Raw genomic sequence first — 23,461 nt, 5'->3', positions numbered from 1 at the left:
CAGCTCCCTCAGTGGAGCACTTTATATATGGGTAGGTGTTTGCATATAACTAGTTATGGAAAATAAAGCAGAACTGAACACTAGAAATGAGTGTTAAAGGTCTGTGCTGACATTACATTTTTAGGGGATTTTACAAAGTTCTTCAATAATGCTAGAAAATAAGAGTAGAAGCATACTTCTGAAAAATGAAGAAATCTACAGTGAGGTGAAGTCTCTCAGGTACTGGCAGGCTTTGGTGAGACGATTAACTCGTTGGCTGAGGTAGGTCCTACGTTTAGCAGCTTCACTGTCCTCCTCAAGGAAATAGTTTAATTTGTCTTTTTCTTGCAAAAGGTGCAACATTGAAGTCTGTAAGTTATCCCCAAAGTCATGAAGGGCAGAAGACAGGATGATCAGAGGTATCTGATTGGAGAGGCGTTTACTTGCTCCCTGCAAGAAGGGGAAAAAAAGGCAGAAGATTTGTTTCCCAAAAGGGACTAAAAAAGGAAGGGGCTATAAGTAATCTGGTAAGAAGTGACAGCACGTTTTTAAAATGTTGTATTGAGTTACTGTTCAAGAAGTGAGTGCTTCTAGGAACTAAAAAATGTTTGCCATTAGTCTCCTTTGTTCCTAAAGATCTAAAAATTAAGAGTTATGGGAATGTCAGCTGTTGCTTTTTTCTCTCAGCAAACTAAACCCAAGGCAGGCTGTTCCCTGCTTAGCTCCACCAGCTATCATTGGTAAGAGTTAGACGGGGACATACCTGATGAATAGTACTTGTGAACAATTTCTGGCATCAAACCTGTCTTCTCTGAACACTACCAATCCCTTATGGTACCAGAAATCAAACAGTGATTTTTCCCAAAGGTCGTAAATCCCTGTATTCAGATGGTATTTCTGACGTGGTTGTCCTTTTCAGTGTAAGACAGCTTTGGAGTAAGCTTTAGCCTTAAGGGAAAATGTCCTCCGCAACAGTGAGACTAGACTGTGCCTACATTACATCTACTGATATCTCAGTGAGGTAATTTTCTGTCTAACCTGACAAACTATCTGGTCTAGTTATTTATGCAAATTGAAACAGATTGACCTAGAAGAGCTTGTGGGGCCCTTTGCCCAGAGACATCTGCAGGGCTTGGGGGCTTAGTTGGTGTTCTTGGGCAACGGGAGGTTCAAAACCTCTCCAACGCTGGGACGGAGCTGCCGCCAGCCCTCTTGGTGCACTTACACCTGAATGACTGGCTGCAATTGAGAGAGGTGCTGTCTTCCTTTCTTTTTGTGGCACCTGAGTTGAAAATGGCAGTGGGAAGACCAGGTAGCGGCACATTTGATTTGTAGGTCCTACAGGGTTTAGGCAGTCCATTTCCAGGGAAGTCTAAGGTGTTTCTGGCTTTAGATACCTCTGGAGCTCAGTGGCTGCAAATCTTTCGTGTACAAGGATGGGGCTGAGCTCAAGCTGAAAAATACCTAAGACTAGATGTTTAGTTTTTCTTTCTAGTTCGCAGAGATCTAGTCAATAGCAAGCAATTCGTCTGAGTCAGCTAAAGCACTTACTGAGCCTATGTATTCTCTAGGCACTACTGACCATGTCGGGAGAGACCTTACGTGCTTTAAATATGGGTGTTTTTCTGGAGCCAAACTCTATCAGAACCTTGACAGTCCTGCCATAGGTGACACAGATTCATGCATGCCATTTTCAAAGTGCATGGACACTTAAGAGCTTCTATCTCATTCAAAGTGTATTTGGCCTTGCATAAGTCCCATGGAGATATATGCCCTGGCATTTGTTATCATTGAAAATGGTGCTTAGGGCATTTAAAAAAATGTATAACTAGCATCTAAGACATTTGTATTACAGCAGAGTATAGCAAGGTGCGAGGGAAGAACTTATGCAGTTCTGCCTTTGTCTCTTGTTCTCTGAAAGCCGATGGTTTTCGCTCCATCAGCCTGAGCAGCCTGAACATTTAATTTCAGGAATCTGTCAAAACTTTGCTATTGAAATTCAAGGTGAGCTGCTACCTACCTTACTGCATTGTTAATATTGAACTTGTTGCTTTCTGAGGGAGTTTTACAAAACAAAGATCAAAAGCAAATCCCGATACTGCATGTTCTCTTTGCTGTCTTTTTTTAACATGATCCTTTGTTAAAACATCCCATTTGTCTTCAGAGACAACTTCTATGGAGCTATCTGCAATACAGCATACGCACTCTGATCTCTACGGATAGCCGAATTCATTTTAACTTAACGTTTTATTATCGCTCCTCCTGCTGCATTAATTTAGGATCTGACTGCAAGGCACTGACACCACTTTCTGCTGGCAGCAGGAATATGCAGAGGGGCTTGAGGCTGACCTGAGCTGACCTGAGCTTTCAGACGCTGTGCCAGACACCAAAGTGCTGTACATAATGTTGTTAAGCTTGTGGAAACTAGTGTTATTTGAAAACCGTGAGACGAAGTTGCAGTGGGGAAAGCAATCCTAGGACTGTTGCTTCCTTTGCTGGAGAGGACGGCTTACCATCAACTGAATATCAATAACTTCTAATTACAGGGCCAAGGGCTCTTCCCCATCCTATCCTCTCCTCCATGCTGGTGACTGTCCTTTCCTCCCCCAACACTTGTCCCCATAGGAAAGCTAGCGAGAGAGCATTGTACTGGCATGGGGCTGTGTAGGCAGCAGGGAGTCACCCCCTTCTCCATGAAAGGCTGGAGGAGGGTGAGAAGAGGACTCACTTGCCGATGGCGTGTTCCCTGAGCAAGGGGCAGCCGCAGCAGGGAGCCATGCCAGGCTGGGGCATAGCTAACAAGTGATTTAGGAGCCAGCTGTCATTTTAACAACCTGCAGGCTTTTCTAATCACCATATCCTGCGGTGTGCAACTACTTCTCCCCAGTGACTGTGCTGACACAGCCCGTCAGACCAGCTTTGTCCTGGCATTTTCATCACTGGTCAGAAGCTCTGATTAATTCGTACAGAAGCTGTACGTGTATCCGGACAACATGCTTATACCCCCTGGCTACTATTCCTTGCATAATAGTAGTATTGCAGGCAAGCCTCATACTGACTACAGCGAGATCTGGATGAGGGGTATACGTTATAGCGTTCAGGGTGCAGAAGAACTGCTGTATCATAGTCTGTAAACTCACATCGAAATAGGCCTTTGTGTGAGAAACCATTTCCTGGACAAAGGTGGGCTCTTGATTGAAAACAGATCCAGCCTGCAACTCTTTCGCATTGCCAGCTTTGGTAGTGTTTTCCACCTTAGCAGACTTTAAATCCTTAATGTAAAGGTCATCCTGGCAGTATACAATTCTCTCCATTTTAAACTGGGTCCAGATTTGTCTTTCAGCCTCTGCTACTTGTTTCTCTCTAATGTCTTCAATTCTGGCCTAGGAAAGAAAAGAACAAGTTCTCAGACATTTGCTTCCTTTGCAAAGGTGCTGGTGCTTAGCAGTGTCCCCAGGGAATGGCAAGGTGGGCACAGCGTCCAACAGTCCTCTCTGCAGCACTGTCTAATCCCAGACCGGCTCTTGGGAACATGGAGTAATGCTTTAGATTCTGGTTCCTCTGCTGTGAAAGAGCATGAAAACGTGGCAGTTTTGTCCCCTCCGTAAACACGAGTGGGATCAGTCGAAACCTGGTGCTTGGACCCCAAAGGAAAATAGAAGGTTGATGGGAACAAGCAGCAATAGCCAGCCATGAGTTCAGCCTGCAGCCTGTCCTCGGTTTTTGCATGCATTTTGTTTGTGTCTCCCTCTTGCAGTAGGCAGTGACAACAGGCACTGATGTGAACTCCATTGCCCCTCCTGCCCTTCTCAAAAACCACAGTCTCCTATCTGTTGTCAGCAAAGCAACCCTGTCTAACCCTTCATTGTCTGGAGCTTTTATTGCAGTAATCTGATGCTTTCTGGCCTTTTTGATACTTCCAGCTAACAGGCTGTGGGGGCAGCAAAGTTCCCTCGGTCATCCACAAATTCCCTTAAAATGCTTTCCTGGCATGCCTAAGAAAGCATCCCATCTTTTTTCTCATCTTCAGTGTCTACCAGAACTTCCTCCCTCTTCATTCCTCTCACCATGTTATGCCGAAAGGCTCTCCCTAAACACCTCTGTGTTTGGCTGAAATAGCTTATTTGCTTGTTGTCTGGTTGTTCTGGGAGCTCAGTAGGGTTTGGCCATGCAAGTCAAATAGCAAACCATCTATGTCACTCACATTTGCCTTTGAATTTCCTTTTTAAGCAGTACCCTGTGAGCGGACTTTGCTTCCTGGCTGTCCAGCATTGCTTCTCATCAATTCATCAAAGCTCTTTCTGAGAAAAGGCCTTCAATGACATCCATACCATTTAACTCCACCCGAAAACACGCAATCCCCCAAACTGTGAACAGTCATCTTCTAACTCTTTCATAGTTTAATGATTTTTGGCTTGTCTGCTGCTGCTCCCTTTTATCAAAGATGAGATTCCTGCACTGGCTAACACCCTGGCTTGCCTTTCAGAGAGGGAAAAGCACTGTTTACTGCTCTGAGGCTACCCACATGCAGGACTTAAATTTGAAATTAATAATAAACTCTTCAAGGCAGCCATACCAGGTTTTCTTTGCATTGTGTTGTATGCATCAAGAATGTGACCAGAATGAATGAGCAATGTGTTTTAGATCTTGTCAAAGTTGTACCGAAGGACAAAATGCACTTTCATTAGTGCTATTACAAACATGCTATCATTTTCAAGCTCTCCCTTATTTTATAAAAACCGTAGGCCTGCAAGAAATTCCATGCTTGCATAAGAGTAATGCAATGGGATAGGTACTGTAAGCATGGCTGTATTTACAAATGCCATTCTGTCTTGCTCTTGTCTTATGTCAGGTTATAGGTAGTGCCTCACCTTAGCAGTTCTGCTTAGATTGTGAAAATTAGCAAAATGCTTTCTAGTGACTTCCACAAATTTCTCTTCAACGAGTCCTAAAGGAAGAACAGACAGAAAAAATAGTCAGGTATTTAAGCCATTATTAATATGACACGTGGGAAAACTACTCATTTTCTGTATTCATCCAGAAATAGCTGAGCAGCTGTACTGATCCACTATGCCTTTATGACCAACACAAACAAGTAGGAATTTAAATTTCTAGGCCCAAGAGTGTGAGCCATTAAAGACCTCCTGTAACCACTTAACACCTGAGAGATTGAATATCATGGAGATTTCTTTGACAAAGCGATTTCTGTGCTTGCAGCTGCGTCTGACCAGATGTGCCACCACTTGGCCATGTAAGCACATCTGCATCTCACGCCCTGAGTGGCCTCCCCAGGAAGAGGGGCTAGTGCACACGATACAGAGCACTGAGTCTGGCACAGACGCCATAGCTGCCTTCTAAGGCAAACATAGGAGAGACAGGATCATGACCTACTTTTTCCTTGGGTGCTTTTTACTGGATGAACTGTGCACCCTTTTCCCGAGCCCCAGCAGTCACTGTATAATACATACAACGTCATGCAAAGAACTGGCAAAGAAGCTGGGTTCCCAGTTCAGGTTTGTGAATGCCACTCCCTGGGCTTGGGAATACCAAGCCGCTTGGCTGGCACCAGGTCCTTCTACTATACTAATTCTTTACTGTGTTATTTATTATAGTTACTTTCTAACTCCCTTCCACCAGCCACTGGGAAAAGTATTAACAAATGCTGGAGACCACACGTAGAGATTGGAGGCTGCAGAGAAGAAGCAAGCCCCCAGGCTGAATCAGATTCACTTCCCCACTCTGAAGTATCCTGGCTGGAGCTCTTGCTCCAACAGTGAGAACGTCGGCTTATCCTGGAAAAAAATTTGTCAGGCACATCAGTGTCCCCCACACGACAGCCTCATGTGGCCTGTGAGACGTACCGATCACATTGTTCAGTATCTCAATGGCTGGCACCTCCAGTTCTAGGATTTGCTCTTTTACAATGTCCTCAAATGTCCTGTAATTGGTAAAGCCTGGGAACTCCCGGCCACGATACTGGTCTTCATATTTCCACACTTTACTGGGTACATTTTTTTTACCTGTAATAGTAAAAGAACATTGCTTTACTACTAATTCACTCTATTTACGAATTTCAGATTGAAGAAGGAAGTCTATTTCTCCTCTTTGAAATGCTCTTGAGAAGAACAACTACTGAGCCGATCTTTCAAGCAATACCGTTACTAGAGAACTGAGCTAACACACACTGTTGCTCAGTGACTGAGCTGTCTCACACACTGGATCAAACATGTAACTAACAGAAAGCAATCCAGAAATTATGATAGGGCTCAAAAATACTGGTTCTTCTTGGAATTGCTACCTTCACAGAAGTGGCCATTACCAGTCACTTCTGAGTTTTAAAAAACTCAGGACAAAACAAAACCCCAAACTCTCCGAACAGTCTTATTCCAGGGAATCTACTGTTGACTAGCTATTTTTATTTCAGATATCACAGTCAATATTTCTTTGTTGAAAATATAGGAATTTGCCATCTTAAATGAGGTATATCCCTTTGAACTGGTTTACATATTCAGGCAAAGATGTGTTTCTAAGTGTTTTGAAATTGCCCTGTTTTGGGGGCAAATTTGTGAATCATGGATCCAGTACACATGTGAAAGTAGAAGTCAAGCCATGAATGCATTCAATTCTAACAGTCAGATATATGAGTCCATGGCTGGATAATAACAAAAAAAAAAAAAAAAAGGAAAAAGAAAAGACAGAAGTAGATGTGGAGTCCAGAGTCTGAAAACGTACCTGTACAGTTATGGTAGTACAAAGCTGTAACATGGCCACGAGAACATCTATCAGTTTCACAACAGAAAGTTCAAGACTTCAAGTATCCAGAGTATCTGCTATTTTTTAGTACTTTCATTCCTCATAAGAAAGCGGAAGTTAAACAGAATCATCTGACATGCAATGATGTACCTTCAGAAATCCTAGCAGTGGCTGGTAACAATGATTTTTGTTGAGGAAGGGCTCACTAAAGCTACCTCTAGTTTTCAAGATATGTAAGTGAACTTACTCTGCTGCACATGTAAATACTTCACCTGAGCATATGTACACATGATTTTGGGGCAGCATATAGTCAGCAAGAGCTGTGCTGTTGTAAGAGCTGCTGTATGCTGCTACCCTGATTCTGTTGTGAAGTCAGACGTATTAGTTTGAATCAATGGGGATAACCTGAAAGTGCCCAGAGGATTTCCCACTGTGGTTCAGCTGCCATGTGATGCCTTGTGTATCTTCTGCAGCTCAGTTGCTCTTTGTCCTCTGAAGAAGCTGCATCCTTCTGCTAGTGCTTTCTGCCGTTTTTACATCTATTTCTTCATGCCTTCATTGTCATACTCTCTTATTCCTCTCCATAAAATCATGTTGATTGGCTTGGCACTTCATGGGTGGGACGTAAGAGACATTGACATACAGCAATGTCTGTCTGTCTGTCTCTCTTCACGCATATGCATATATATACATATATTTGTCTCTGGCTGACGGCACCTTTGCAGCCTATTTGTAGCTATCATTTTAGAGTCACTAGTGATGTTGACATAGATGTGCATCAAAGACTAAAATAACTTGTTTCAAGAGCTACTGCTTGACTGGTAGCTGATGCTATTTCATCTCTAAGAGCAAACGACGGGGTCTCTGAAAGATGTGAAAAAGGTGCTGCAAAAGATGTTGAGTGTACAGCAGAGTTCAGTCTGTGTGTATCACTCTACGCCTCAGTTGAGAACTGAGTTCAGTTAAGCAATCAGCAAGGTGGGTGATGCACAGAAAGGGGTACTCTTTACAAGGTTGTGGTTATTTCAGACTCAGAATTGCTTTCTCCACCCCTTAAATCAGAGCTAAAGTAGAACAAAAAAGACCAGAATTCTCAAACAACAACAGTAATAATAATAATAACTATATAAGAAATTTGTTATAATTCTATTATTATTGTTGTTGTTATTGTTGTTATTATTATTATGAATTAATTAATTAGTGTTGGTGTTGCTTTTGTTGCTCTTATTTAGAAGAATGGTTCAGAGAATCACCAACCAATTCTGTGCCAGGGTCCACAGTCTTGAATTTATTGCTTTGCTGGGAGAAGAGAGACTTCCACTAATCTCTCCATAATGACAGCATTTAATGCAAGCTGGGTCTTTGTCTCCAAGGACCGAAGCATAACTTGCCTAACACTACAACAGATGAATGCTCCTAGATTCTTGTTTTTCACTTTCTTGAAACCAACCTGTTGATGATGCTATGTCTGGATTTAAAAGCAAGGGAATGGAATCTCAGGTCAGCTGGAAGTGATGGTTTTCTATGCTTACCCCTTGCAGCACACTCTAGGAGAATCACTCCCCATGTTCGAAACTCTCTGCGGATTTTTGTAAACAGTCTGATTTCACTTCCAAACAACTGTTCCTCTCCATACATTGTCTGAGAGATGTCTTGATTAAAGAGTTTGATCAACTGTAATGAATTAAAGAACAAACAAGCAATGTAGTAGAGTTTCATTTCTTCAGACTAACTTGCATATGTTAAGTAAATCTGCAGTCGTTTGACGTTAAAGCAGGTACATGGTTAATTGAAAACATCCCTTCCTTACATCTTTTATGCTCTTAACTCCTGTGGGTTTTTTTTTCAAAACCAGCACAGCTAGAGGAGAACAAACTTGATACTCTTTTTGTTTTGTTTTGCTTTGTTTTGTTGTGTAGTGTTTTGTTTTGGTTTGGTTTTTCCTGTGGACTCTTAGAACCATTTACTAAATTCTATTTGACCAGACTTGTATGAAGTCTTTGAAGGCTGATGAGCCTTCATAACACCTCTGCTGGCCTGCCGAAAGCTTACTGTGAGGGATTAGCTCCCCAAGATGAGACACTTACTTAGATGGACTTGCAAACCGTATTTTGATATCAGGAATGCATTTAATCTTATGAGTGCTGTAAACAATGAAACCCCTTCAAAATGTCAGGCAGGCAGGAGTGTAAGTTTTCCCTCTCTGAGATGCTTGATTTTGACCGATCAACCGAGTTGTTGTTCAGTTCTCCTGTCACATAATCACAGGAAAAAAATTTCTAGAAGGGGTCATGAGCTCCTGTGGTCAATTATTTTTGCAGGTATTATATATTCCTGCCAGAGGTTTGTCTATGATACTCTCAAAACACTTCAGTGACAGATACCACAAGCTTCCTGGTGGTCCATGCTGATGGTTTGCTCTTTTTCTCCCACATTTACCTCCTCGCTCTGCTCCATGACCAAACCAATGTTGATACTTACATCTGTGAGGAAAATCAGCTTCTCAGACTCTGTTGTGGGTGTGCCTCTTGTATACTTTTGTACCTCCTGTAACGTTTTTTGGAGCACCTCACGTATTTGGTTCTCTAGTGTTGGCAAAGTTTTCTGTGGGGTAGACAGTCAAGGAGAACATTTAGGTAGGTTGAACATGTCTGATTTTAGAAGGAAAACAAAATCCCTGTAAGAGTGACCTACACTTGCACATGATCTTTGCTGCTCTTAGAAGTCCAAGAGCTGGCTGTTCTTGCATCCCACATGTGACAGTGGGATAGCATGGAGGTACAAATACGGCCCTTATTGAGAGAAGGCAGGGGTCTAGGATATCTCTGAGAAATCAGGCTGGACCTCACTGCGAGGCAGGTAGAGTAGCTGCAGTTTAGGGCAACATTTCACCTACAGTGAGCCAAAAACTACATCCTCACAGGTTGCGCCAGGGAAGTGGTGATGCAGGGAATGTACTGACCCATCCATTCCTGATAAATACCTGATAGAACACAGCTGTTTAGTTGCTTATTTTATGTAAGGTTACATAAATACTTTTTTTTTCCTCCTTCAGGACTGAATTTAGAGGTTTCCTGTATTTTAGCATTTTCCCTTAATAGAATAAGATATATTACTTACAGATATATGTATATAAAATTAAAAACCCAATATACTTCGATTAGTATAGTAATATAATAAAACAGTTAGATCTTACTTGAGATTTTGAAGACATTTTCAGTTAAATAGAAATTATTGTGTTTTAGTAAGTTCATAGCAGTAACTTGTCACCCAATCAATCAACACTCTTTAACAAACAAAAAGAAATACCATGGCTGCCATTGAAAAGGCCGGAGTTATGAGTCACAAGTAGATGATATGATTTGCCTATTGTCAATCTTCAGCTTAAAGGCAAATCTGAGGACAGAGCATGGGTTTCTTTACCTCTAACTCTCAGTTCAATTTGTTCTTGGGTTGCCAGATTGAAAGATAATTAAGTACTATCTATGCATATAAAGATGCAATCCAGTTGCAATCAATTGCAATCCAAGGTTGAAGGGCTGAACTTTTTTTAGAGAGTAACTAATACAAACAGCTTAGTATGGCACCTCTGTTACTTACAATAATATGTCTCACAAGTTCATTTGTGAGCTTCTCTGCCAGATGAGGGATAGTAGCCCTTCCTTCTTCCAGAAGAATGCTGCAAAAAAGAGGAAAAGGTGGTTTTGGATCAACCGTGGGTGCAGGGCAAGGAGGCAGCACTGATGCTCTGCTCTGTTTTCACTGGTTCAACGACACAAATTGAGTAAAGAAAGGGCCCTCTGGGGAGTGCTAGTACAGATGCAGCAGCAGCCCAGGACTCTCTGGGCACCATGGCTTTTATGCAAGAGTTGTTTGACAGCTACTACTACTGGCTAAGCAAAGGGAAACAGAGAAGAATCTGAAAATAGCAAATCCTAACAGCAGATTAATGTGCTGCTGTATTGTTTCTGCATGTGTGAAGTACACTGATTCAAAACCCTTTTCACCTGCCATTTTTTATATTATGATTAATTTGCTGTTGAGTCATCTTCTGAGGAAATCTGTGCCCTCAGCACAGGCAGTATCCTTTCTCACGCTGAGTTTCACCATGTTTTCCAATGAATAGAAATACTTCAGTGCTTGACTTGAAGTGCTCAGATGCTTAACTTGAATTTTTTGGGACTGTTCTGAACTTTGGAAGTTCATTGCACTTCTCCCAGGGTTAAGGAGAGATATGTATTGAACTTGCATCCAAAATACATTTTAAAAGTTTATTTGACATGTAAAATTCTTCTGGCTTACTGGAATGCAACACTACATGGGCAATGAGAAATAGCGAGTATAATTAATACCTTTTGTAACCCTAATTTAAATCTCAGCAAGTCAACAGGAAGCTTTGAAGTGACCGTAATATGTTTTTGATTCGGTCCTTTCTGCGAGAAGTACCTGAAATATTTGTGAGTCTCGAAGAATTTTCTTTCCTGCTGGATTGCAGTGGCCAAGGACAGTTTGCTCTGGATGTCCTGCTGCCCACGACACTTCACGATCATGTAACCTTTTTTGAGGGGGATGACGCGGTTTCGTATTATGTTAACGATAGACTCTTCGGTTCCTCTGTCCACCAGGTCGGGTTTTGTGAGGATCCCTGTGAAGTTACCCAAAGAGAAAGTTAGTTGAGTGCAGAAGTTAAAGGTGGGAGAGTTGCAGTAGGACACCCCGCCACCAGAGCGGGAACACTCTGTACCGTGTTTTATAAAGCAACTTCTCTTCGTTTTGTTTTCTTTCTCCTTGAAAGCTCTCAGCTCCTGGGCTTTGCACTGTAAAATTTGCTCTAAAGTTGGCCTCCCACCACACCTTTTGCCTTGCAAACCTTTTTTAACAGGCAGCAGCAAAGCTTTCCTGACAATAACTCTGAGATTTTCAATTTCCAATTATTCATAACATGAATGCCAGCAAGACTCAAAATCGAGGGATTCTTAGAGCTACTGGACCATCTCAAGCTTTGTAAATAGTTTATTTATGCTGTTTTCTTTTTTTTTTTCCCTTCTTCTTGTAGCTAATTTCACAGATCTGGTGTGGAATACAGAACATCAGACCTTCATAGAAAAAAAGATTTACACTGCTCTTCAACTTGTAGCTTAAAAATTGCCTCACCTAGTGTCCTTTCTCCACTGGGGTCCACCTCTTGAGCCATTTTCAGTGCTTCTGTTGTTGCAATATCCACATTACATGGCACCACTACCAAATTGAGTGTCTCTTTGCAGCCAATAATTTTTTTAAGTAGCATTTTGATCTGCAATACAATACAGCAGTAATGAAGTTCAGTGAAATCAGATGCTTGCATGTAGGATGTGACCATTTCTAGCAATACGAGCCACTGTCTGATGACACTAAATGTCACATATACTGAGGATAGTATTACATGCTAAAGGATGGCATGGAAATGGGTCAGCAGAAGAATGCAGCCTCTTTTCCTGTGTCAAGATTAATCCAAACATCTAGCATGAATGAGACCAGACTGTTGTTATGCCTGTCCTGAAAATGATGTAAAGTTTAACCTCTCATGCATATAATCTTTGATTATGGAAATATTAAAAACATTTCATAAATAATCACATGTAAGAAAAACAAGTTCTGATGTCTAGGTACATACTTATGGAAAGACAGCAAGCTAGATTATGCTGATAAATCTCAAATTTGTAACTGTGAAAGGAGAGCAAATGTCTTTGGCTTATATTTCAGTGGAGTATTTGTGAAAAAAAAAACCCAAAACCCAAGTTGCACAAGACATCTAGTTGGTGTTGTTTCTATGTTTCAACATCAAACTAAAGGTTTCTCATAGTTTGTGTTGTATTGCAAAAGGTTCACACAGCTCTATTGTGCTTATAGTGAAGTAAGTTAACTCTTTTTTTTCTGAGTTTTCGTGAAGGTGCCTCTCTTTTCTACTTCCCATCCATCCCAATTTCTGACATGCTACAATACTATAGCCTCCATCTCTGAAGCATGCAGGCAGCTGGGGATGATGGAAATTTGTGGATCATGTAACTTCTGCTGCTTTCTTCTGAATACAATAGAAAGATTACTATCTAATTGTGAAATGAAATTACTCTTCTCCCAGAGAGTAAAGCCCAGGCAATCCATTCTTGTCACATTTTTGTTGAGTAGTCTAGTTTAGTTTGGGCTACTCTTTTCCCAAGTTCCTATTTAAAGGTATTTTGGGAGAAACAATACACCCACCTCCTGCACATCACCCTCAGAGCTGGCCTTGTCCATCTAGTTTTATTTGCATTCCCCAGCATTTCTTCTAAAAGCAGCCAGAGGAAGAGTAGAGATCCCCTCCACTTTAACACATATTCTGTTTACTTCAAAAAGGGTCTGCTGGGATCCCTTAAGGGATGAGAAAAACCAGGACGGGTCTGATTCTGATGTGCTCTGTAAGTAACGGATGACTGAGCAACGAACCTGTAAGAGGGCCAATTTGCCTCCTTGCTCCGGAAGAGCTTACGAGAACTCAGATCTATTCACCTTTTCAAATACATCCACAGACATGGTAAGAGACAAGTCATTTTGGGATGTATCTATCTTCCAGACTGCGGTCTAGCCAAGGGACACAGGGGCAGCACTGTGTTCAGGGTGCATGTGTCCAGGTTATTCTGTGCTGCCATGGGTAGGCTGTCTCAAGGCACCGGAGGTGGCTCCTTCATGGCTCATGTGGGCAGCTCCCTCCTGCATGACAGGGCAGACAGGAGATCTTGGACCTCACTGATCCTATCGGCAATCCCTTGCCTGAAAAATAGGCCTGTTTGTTAGAGTGGCTCTACTGCTGGCTCAGAAGCCCAGCATAATAACTCCAGCGTCCTACAGCAAAGGCTCGCATATGAGGTAGGTTACAGAAGTGACCCTGTGCACAGGTTGGCATATGAGACTGAGTTTTACCTGTTCCCCAATGTCTTTTGGCTGATCCCCCATGGCTACTCTGGCAATTCCAGGAAGATCAATTAGTGTCAGATCTGGGACATCTGGAGACTGAATTTCTAGGGAAATTAGTTCTCCACTAATGGCACCTCTAGTACCAGCCACAGTATCCTGGGCTGCAAGGAGAAAAGAACAAGGCAATGAATACAAGCTTCAAACAATGCATCAAAGCGAAGCTGAACACGACAACTTTGAAAAGTACCTACTACCACCTAAACTTCTTTTAGGCTTGGCTTTTTTCAGATCCAGCCATTCACATAAATCCATTTATGCAAAAATTTAAGGAAATTATTATGCAATATGTGGATACATGGAATCCTTTTGGAATGTGAATTATAATATTTTACAGAGCATATGCTTATGAACTCTCATATATGCAGACAAAACACATGTAAATAAACCACAACGAAAGTGATCAGATAAAATACTGGTCAGTTGTAGCAACGCTTCCTCAGCATCAAGACACTTTGTAGGTATTAATTACTCCTTGGATGCCTTGAAAGATAAATAGGTGTTATTCTACATTCTTCACATTTTGATAGAGAGGTTGAGAGATCAAGTAATTTGTCCCAGTCTTATAAGGCAATAATGCTTGAACTGCAAACAGCACAGAGAAGCAAGGAAACCCTGTAGTCATTCTCATGAGAGATTTTCAGCTCTGTAATTAGCTTAATCGACTCATACCACTTGGCTTGCCATTTTTGGAAGGATATATTGAAAATATTCAAATAACATATTGAAAAGCTGATGAAAAAACATTAGGAAAAATAACAATGTTGTAGAGCTGTGCTAGTCAAGGAAATAAGGACAATTCAACTTTCACATTTAGGGCAAGTGCTTTCTGCCCCTTGGTAAGAAAAATGTTTCCTCGCACAGCATGAAATACCATAAAAGTAAAGCTGTGACATGGGAAGGGCCGTGACTGGGGCTGTGGTCACATCAGCTGGCAGAAGCTTTATATGCCCTCCACTCTGCCTTCTTGAAATTTTCTCCAAAATCATAAGATTGCCAGCCACAGACACCTCAAGCATTCTCTGAGCTTTTGAACTGATGACAGGAACCATTTAGGGCTTTGCATGTTTACAATTTGACAGACAACCTCCCCAAAGCAGGCAGACAGCACGCAGCTGAGGACATGGCCTGAGCTTTTATCAGACATCATGGATCATCTTCACCACTGAAGCAGTAAGTAGTGCAACTCTCTTGAGAGAGTTATGTTATGCTACCCCACCTTCTTCTGCTCTGAATTCAGCTCTTGCTGTTACTCATGGCTACAATCACTGTGTTAGTCTGGGGACTGCTGCTTAGCCTAAGAAAAAGGGAGAAAGGATTCAGAGGAGATTAAGCAAGCCAAATCAGAGGGGAATATGTTACAACTCACCGTCTCTTATAGCTTTCTCCACCTCAGAAGCATTCTGGAGCTCTATGCCGATGCTGCGGTAACAAATTTTCCCTTTCCATGCTTGGGTCGCAGGTATTCTTTTCAGTTTAAGTTCCAAGGGACATCGAGTAACAATACCTGCAGCAGTTCCAAAGACAGAGGTAACTCTCTCAGCGGTTGTTATGCATGATACACAGCCATAGTCTGCGTGGCGTACACAGGGTTGCCTAATACTTCACACAGAGACACAGAAATGTTCCAAGAGACATTGCCAAAGGGCTCTCGCTCTCGTCCGACTTCCTGCTTCCCGCTCAGGGTAGGGCTGTCACCGGCACTAGATGAAGTCGGCCATGGCTCTGTCCAGCCACGTCTGGCCTTGCAAACCTCCAAGGATGGAGATTCGCACCTCTCTGGGTGACCTGTTTCAGTGCTCCACCTACATCCTATGAAAACCTTTTCCTCAAGTCCAGCCTGAAAGACTACATGGTATTGTCAACTCATACGGAATTTGCAGAACTTATATGTGTATGTACACACACACACACACACAGAGCTGGAAAGTGAATCTTCTTGAGCTGCAAAGTCCTCCAACAATCTATCACCTCTGACTTAAATAACATCCAAGGCACATGTTTGTAAGTAAAGATCTTTGTACATTTTTTTGGCAAAAAAAGGTATCATCTGTAAGAAAATTTTGTTAAAAAAAACCCAAACCAACCCCAAAAGCAAATTTCAAAACTAGTCTTCCATGTGAAACCGATAATATGCTGCACTGCTCTTTGCTGGGAAATGCACAGTCAGCTGATGCTACCTTTCAGTCTGCCCACAGTCTGGGGCCATTACGCTACACTATACTCTTCTTACTCCTGCTCTCTTGACGACCCAGAACATGTGCCTTGTTGGAGTGACCCTGCAGTGCCCCACTTGCACATCCATTTCTTCTACTGGAAACCAGAGCTGAGAAGGCATAATTTAGATATAGTCTCGGTCATGGAGTTACCCAAACCTAGAGAAAAAAAGAAAAAAAAAGAAAAAAAAACCCCTTCCACCTCATCAAAGTGAAATTCAGGTGAAAACCTGAGAAGGTGAATTCTTACCATTGCCCCTAGGAAGAGCAATACCAGACAGGGCTTCTAGGACGGAGCTTTTCCCAGAGCTCTGGTCTCCGATCACTGCGACCGCAGGCAAAGCCATGTCTTTTTCTATTCCGAGAGCTCTTAGGCTGTCAATGAGATCAATGCAGGGTCGGATCTTTTCCTCATATTGGTTGTATAAGGTATGTTCTGCTGCCTGCTAGAGTTAAACTTACAATGAATTTTCCATAATTTTAAAATAAGTTATTTCCACAAAAAAAACCCTTTTAGGCATCTTTTCCAGCTCATCATTCTCTAGTAAACCTTATGTACTGGCACCAAGCTGTACTTCATATCACCGTGCATCCTTGCACCTTCATGTTATAAACAAATGTCTGTAAATACAACAAAATCAGTTGAGGTTGGCTCAGTGACCATCTTTAGTAAAAATACCAAACTTTGTAAGCTATCCTGAGAAGGTAAAGAGTTAAATGAGACCTCTCTACTAAGTGTGCTTTGTTAATTTATTCTTTTTTAATAACTGCTATTTTCTTCCACTCATGTACAGATGCACCGAAGTATACGTATGCAAATGAAGACTAGTCCCAGTAGTAAGAGAATTTAGTACAGAATAGCTTATTAAATCTTTGTTTTGAACTTTGAAGATTTAGTTTGTGCAGACACTGAAAGCATTCTGCTGTAGTATCCTTACCAGGTGGCTAAAATCTTTCAGATCGTTGTGGCTCTTCTTTCTTTGCCTCATTTTAGGCTAGGGTAAGGGATGAATATGAGTGATTTGTTTTAAATGACTGATTATTGTCATTTTTTGGTTTTGATACACGTGCCAGATATTAACACAAACTCTTCATTTTCATGAAAACAAACCAAATAATTTCCAGCCCTTTACAGAACTTGTCTGCCTGCTGTTAAATATGCCCAGCTAAAGTGTATAAAGATCAGCTTGGCTTCTTCTCCCTGTTCATCTCTCCACATTCCAGTCTGACTGCTGCATTTAGAAATGCAATTTTGAGAACACCAATATTTTACAGACTCTAGTGGGTGAGGCACATTCATACCCAATTTTTGGAAAAGAAAAATTGAAGTTTCCCACCATCACCTTTGCCTAAGAAAGCCACCTCTGAAAATATGTCTATCAACCAGATGTAATCAAACAGAGCAGATTTTTATTTCAGGATGAGAAAGACAGCACACATTACCGAAGGCAGGTATTTTAAAACCTTATTGGTAACCCCTCCCCACTATCTTCATTACGATGTTTACTAGCTAGTAAATCCTAACCATTCTCAAGGAACTTCATTAACTATGACACAGACTTAAAAACAATCTGTTTTCAGTGTCAAATATTCAACGCAGGTTATTATGAACCTTCCTTTGTATTTCTGTTGAAGGTAGCAGAGCCTCAAGTAAAAAATCTCAGATTTTAGGATCTCTGTTCAACATTTGTTAATTGTTACCAATGAAACAGATACACGCTGCACACTAAATTGGTTGCTGCCATCCTATTTTTTACACCTCATTTTTTATGCCTGCAGATTAATTGCAGGTACCTATCTTCCTAGTTACACAAATGACTGCTTGGCCCTGATCCCAAAAGTACTCCTCTGCTTAGACCTAACAAGTGCAGATTTCCCGAAGAGACAAGGGGATTCATTTTGGGGCACAAAGTGAAACACAGGAGTGAGAGTGGGGAGGATCTATGCCCTCTTCTGGTATTTGCCTTACCTTGTCCTCTTCTCTGTAATACTGTTTCTTCAACTCCTTCTGCTCATAGTCAGGCTTTCTCTCAGTCACGTTCTCCGACATCAGAAGACCTTCGTCTTCTGAGGGTGGTGGGAGAGGTACTGCAAAAGCTTCTAAAAATGGTTGTAAGGAAGGTGATGCAAAAATATCTTTCTTCGGGGGAAATTTGATTCTTTCAGAAGGTTGCTTGAATGCTCCACTCTTATTATCCATGGCCTGCTGATTTTTTGGCCTACCACGGAAATCCATAGGTGCTTCACTAAATAGTGATTACTGTCTGGTCCGACCAATCTTTTGTACAGCTTCTGAAATCAAACGTGGGGCAGTGAGTGACTCCAGCTTGAAACAGTGATCATAGCAGAGAAAATCAAACACTGCTTTTATTTACAGATTCAAACCCTCAGTAGATATCAAGTGCCACAGCTCTTTTCAAATCACTAAAATTGCTCTCCAGAGGATAGACTTGAACCACTTCTCCCTACCTCTCTTATGCTTTCTTTGTGTTTTCAAAAAAAGAAGTTGCCACAGAGTAAACACGAATTTTTTTTGGGGGGAGGGGGGAAGTTACACCAATTTTTGCAAAAAGCCAGTTTTCCTCAACAAAATATTTTGTCGAAAGGTGTTTTGGGAAGCTCAGTCAGTATGGCAGCTGCTGGGCATGGTTGGAGAGAGTGTGCGAATGCTTCACTTCGGTCACCTGGGGTGAGGAGTACAGGGCTGTGTGGCTGCACAAGGAGGGTCTACATGGGTGGGCGACTGGCAATGAGAGCAGGACACACCAAGCCATAGGCTGCTATGCAGCCAACTTGCCTCTCTTGTGGTAGAAACGGTTGTCAGAGGCAAGTCTTACACCTATTTTAGAAGCTCAATATCTCAGTCCCCGCCCTCTACAGCTTAAAACCCTCTCCAAAAAGCAGACTTTGCTTGACATAATGTTAGAGAAGGGCAAACTAGGAGACTTTCTATATTCTTCTTCAGCTTTTCTTTACGTAAAAGTTTTGTTGAGATATTTTCTGAGTGACTGAAGAAACTGGAGGCTTTTGATGTGACATTTTCCAGGGAAAGTGATTTCCAGAAAGAATGATTTAAAGAAAAAAACCCAACAGTATTTTTTCAAAGCTAGATTTTTTTTAAGGCCAGGGGGAGGCCTGCCAAAACCAAGATTTGTTTAACTCAAACACTTGGGAAAATGAATTAGGAGAAACATATTTTTGCTTGAAATAACTTCCTGTTCTTTTAGATTTTTGGTTGAATTAAGTTTACAGGTGTTCTAATTTGAGCAGATGTCAAAGCAGGATGATCAGACACAACATAAGTTATACTTTCAATGGGTAAAACAAGTTTAGAAAAACCCAGATTAATTCCACACTTGCTATTGAGACTTTCTTTTTAATAAAGCAATACAACTTTTAAAATAGATATGCCTGTGTCCTTTTATCAAAATAAAAAATAAATGACTACAGGGAAATGTCTCAATTTTGACCAGCAATAAAAGATGACTGAATTACTTTAATTTCTTTATAGGTATTCATTTTACAGTTCCCTCATCTTTCTCGACATGTCCCCTTTCTTTAATATTTCAGTATGAACTTTTTTCTCTTTCTGTTAATGAATTACAGGATTTTTCTTCCTTGAATGAGGACTCGGTGCTTTATCTGCAACAAACACACATTCCCCATTCACTGGCCACAAGATTCTTTTATGATTTTCTATTGCTACAGGAAATAATTCACTGATAATAATGTTTCCAACAGTAATCCCTTTTACTGTCTCTCCCATTCTCTATCTGCCTTTCAATTTAGTGGAATGAACACTTCCTATAAATTTTTGATTTAACATAAATATTACCCAGGAACAATTTTCCATCCCTTTTACATTATTATTTATATTCATCGGGCTGTGTTCAGAGTTATTAATGTACTGGTTTTAGCATACAGCCTCCTAAACATGGATGTGTTTCCTTCAGAAAGAGGTTATACAGCAAGCTTTAGCCATCCTTATAATGAATAGGATGAAATGCAAAAGTAGTGTACTAAGGCCACCAGGAAAAACAAAACAAAGAAAAAGAAAGATTTTTGCAAGATAAACTCGTGACATCTGGGAAACTGAGACTTACTTAAGGAGTCTGACAAAAAACGTGACAACTTTGAAACAGTTTAGTGCAAGGGCTTTATCTTAAGCACATAACTAGAAGGTTTTTTAGCTATGCCTACAGTGCAGACCACAGCGTGCGCACACAGATACGCAGGCTAACAAAGATACCCACAGTAAGCAGCGGAGTAAATCAGCTTGCGTGGATTTCTGGGGCTACCCGGCTCTTCTCCACCTGGAACCGAAAAAGGTTAGATAGGTCAGTGCAACCCTTCACTGTGCCATGCAGGCATAATGACTTCTTTGTGTACTGAGCCTTGACAACATCGGATGGAAGAAAGAAAGAAGGAGAGGAAAAAAAGAGCTGCAACTTTAAGTGCCTTTCTGAAACTGGCCAGAATTCACATGCGAAATGTGACACCTGGATGATGGGCTGATACTGCAAGTCTGATAACACCCACCTCACCAGAGCTGCTCCTGCCTCTGTCATCGTCATCGTCATCGTCATCGGGACAGTACTGGTTTCCTCGAAGCTTACCTTTAGATGTTTGCCTGCCCCGGCACAACACAAAGCGCTGCGCTACAAAACCACATCTGCATGAAGCACCAACCTGCTCATGGCCGTGAAGAGGAGTTGCCTCATTTTTCTCTAACGATCCTGGCTTGCATCTCGAAGGTTAGTAACAAAATCCGCTATCGAACCCAAAGCGCAAAGCTGCGGTGCTGAACCCACACCACCCTTGCATTTATTCAGTTTGAGTCCAGCCAGAGGAGCGCACAGACTTCTGCCTAAGATATCCTGTGACTTCAGGATATATGGGTAAACCACACAGTCTCTGGGTTGTATGTTTATTAATTCTAGCTATCTTCTCAGAAAAAAAATGAAGCAATGCAAAGCTTATGATGCTACACATGAATACTGCCAGCTAGACCGTGTTGCCGAACACTGCCCCCCCATAGTACATACTTAAAAAAATGTGTTCCAATTTAATGCTGTCTCTTAGTCATCTCCCTTTAAAGAGAAAATAATACTAATGTCTTGTCTTTTTTCCCACCCCAGAAAACAACAAATCCTACTCCTGGCAGCCTTGTTTAACCACACTTACTTTAGACTCCTATGCAGCCTTCTCACATCAACTGTTAAAAGGAATGAAGATAGCAGTCCAAAATTGCATGATTAATTTTAGAAGAAAGAAAAGAGAAACCTCTACCTGTGTAGTGTCCTGTAGCAAGGAGAAGCAATAACTTTTTTCAACTTCTTCTGGTGCTTTTTTATTTACAGGCTCCACCTACACACTGTGACAAGAATCAGGAGAAATGAAACCAATTCCAACATCATAAGAGGCTTGTTTCATGATAGCTCTGGAAATAATAATGCAATGTGTTATTTTTTCTTTCATTTCCTTATAAGCCAGCTGACTTTCCTCTTGCTGCTTAGCTGAGAGCAGAAATGAAACTCCCCATGAGTACAGCTGGCCACTTCCTCGCTTGGCTGTACTGTGCGGCCAGGCAACAGGGGCAAATGGCAGAGGTACTTGGACATAGCGCCCATGAGCAACAGCCCCCTTTCCTCCCCCAAAAGTCAGCTCACTGAGTCAGCTCACTTGCACATGGGGCAAAACCAGATGGGTTGAGCAGAGACTGGGCAAGTTGCTGTGCCCCACTCCCACCGGAGCTGCCTGCCGGGGATGCTGGCCCCGCGCCGTCCGGGGGACCTTTTTAGCCTCCTCATCCCTTCATGCGAAAAGCAAGTGGGTGAGGGCCCCCTCCACAGGAGAGGGAGTATTTTTTCCACCTCATGACGAGACTTTCCAGACCAGCCAGGGTAGCAAGCCATACCAGCACTCACCTGGGCTGTGTCTTTGCTGTCAGAGGCTGCAGGGCACGGCTGAGGTTGCTGAACATGGGTGACAAGAAAGCAAAGTGTGATTTATCAGGTATGCACTGCTTCAGAGCAGTTGAGGTCTCGAGCTGTTTCCCAGGTCCTTGTGCTGTTTTCTCGATGTTACTGGGTCAGGATGCTCCCTCTTCTGCTGTCTTTGCTCTCCTGCCCTCATTTTTTGTGTTTTTATAGGCTCTAAGCTGTTAAGCAAAATCACCTTGTTTTGTCCAGTCAGGGACTTTGCAAATCCGATGCAGGATCAGCCCTTATTTCTCACTCCCTCTGGGTTTGACTGCTGCTTCCATCAGCTGCTCTCATTTCCTGGCGGTTTTGGTGGTGTCCTGGTTTCGGCTGGGATAGAGTTAATTTTCTTCCTAGCAGCTGGTATGGTGCTGCGTGTTGGATTTAGTATAAGAATAATGTTGATAACACACTGATGTTTGAGTTGTTGCTGAGTAGTGCTTACGCTGGTCAAGGACTTTTCAGCTTCCCATGCTCTGCCAGGTGCACAAGAAGCTGGGAGGGGGCACAGCCAGGACAGCTGGCCCAAGCTGGCCAAAGCGCTATTCCATACCATATGGCGTCATGCTCAGTATAGAAACTGGGGGGAGTTGGCTGGGGGGCAGCAATCGCTGCTTGGGGACGGGCTGGGCATTGGTCGGCGGGTGGTGAGCGGTTGTATCACTCATTTTTCGTGGGTTTTGTTCCTCTCTCTCTCTCTCATTGTTTTTCTTTTAATTACAATTTATTATTATTATTTTATTTTATTTCATTTTGCTTGAGTTATTAAAGTATTCTTATCTCAACCCACGAGTTTTCTTACTTTTGCTCTTCAGATTCTCTCCCCCATCTCAACGGGGGGGAGCGAGCGAGCGGCTGCATGGTGCTTGGCTGCCGACTGGGGCTAAACCACGACAGCTGGGTTTCAACCTGCCTTCCCTAGTCCGTGGGTCCGACCAAACAGCAGTCGCAGTGTTCATTAGAGCCAGCCCTTCTTCCCACTTCCTCATCTAGCAGTGACTCAGAGGGCTTGTTTCTGAACTCTGGCTGCAGGCATGAGGCAGGGAGCGGCACAGAGGCAGCGCTGCACGGGCAGCACCACGGCTGGACGTGGGCTGTGGCAGGGGACCCCAGCTGCAGGCTCTCCTGGCCTCCTCCACCACCCCTCTTCTTGCACTCAAGCGTATAGGAGACCTGTCCGTGCGGGAATGGGCTTCTAAGTCACACTACTGATTAACTTAGTAATTTTCGGGGGTGCCTTTGTTATGTGGTTGATTCGGTTACGGGGTTTTGCTTAATCACAGGACTATGTTTCAAAGAAAAAGAGAAGCTCTGGGCAGTATCCCCTTGCTGTGAAGGGGTAAATTGGGGTTCTTTCTCCAAATGTCAAGATTTTAGTTCTCCTGTTTTCCCCTGAATCAGAAAAATAAAATCTTTACCCCAGTACTGGAAATGTTTTAGTGCAATACATTGAAAACAGGTTTCATGTTTACGTAATGCTTGTTTCACTGGCAATACGGTTCTATAGACTAAGATAACACAATAAAGGACGTTTAAAAATAGATT

General features: G+C 42.2%; 1 protein-coding gene across 1 annotated transcript; it reads right to left on the bottom strand.

Annotated features, from left to right (window-relative positions):
- Positions 1 to 26: 26 nt before the first annotated feature.
- On the bottom strand, positions 27 to 18,135 carry LOC140647505 (interferon-induced GTP-binding protein Mx-like). The gene is made up of 13 exons (XM_072852184.1): positions 17,905 to 18,135; positions 16,186 to 16,381; positions 15,089 to 15,226; positions 13,669 to 13,823; positions 11,887 to 12,025; positions 11,179 to 11,377; positions 10,333 to 10,411; positions 9,214 to 9,336; positions 8,265 to 8,406; positions 5,841 to 5,999; positions 4,851 to 4,927; positions 3,120 to 3,362; positions 27 to 429 (listed from the first exon to the last, which is right to left on the bottom strand). The coding sequence occupies exons 1-13, from the start codon at positions 18,133 to 18,135 to the stop codon at positions 196 to 198; spliced, it is 2,115 nt and encodes a 704-aa protein (XP_072708285.1). The 3' UTR covers positions 27 to 195.
- Positions 18,136 to 23,461: the final 5,326 nt, after the last annotated feature.

This window comes from Ciconia boyciana, chromosome 1 (genome assembly GCF_034638445.1).
Source record: "Ciconia boyciana chromosome 1, ASM3463844v1, whole genome shotgun sequence".
NCBI classification, from domain to species: domain Eukaryota; kingdom Metazoa; phylum Chordata; class Aves; order Ciconiiformes; family Ciconiidae; genus Ciconia; species Ciconia boyciana.
This window is presented reverse-complemented; position numbering and strand designations above follow the sequence as displayed.

What these genes read in the sequence shown, in the direction of transcription:
- LOC140647505 (XM_072852184.1), bottom strand. Translation starts at nt 18,135, where the DNA reads ATGGATAATAAGAGTGGAGCATTCAAGCAACCTTCTGAAAGAATCAAA. An exon ending in GGAGAAAGCTATAAGAGACG is followed by an intron (nt 13,824 to 15,088) that starts GTGAGTTGTAAC and finishes TTCTCCTTGCAG; the next exon opens with CCCAGGATACTGTGGCTGGT. An exon ending in GAGACTCACAAATATTTCAG is followed by an intron (nt 10,412 to 11,178) that starts GTACTTCTCGCA and finishes TCTTTTTTGCAG; the next exon opens with CATTCTTCTGGAAGAAGGAA.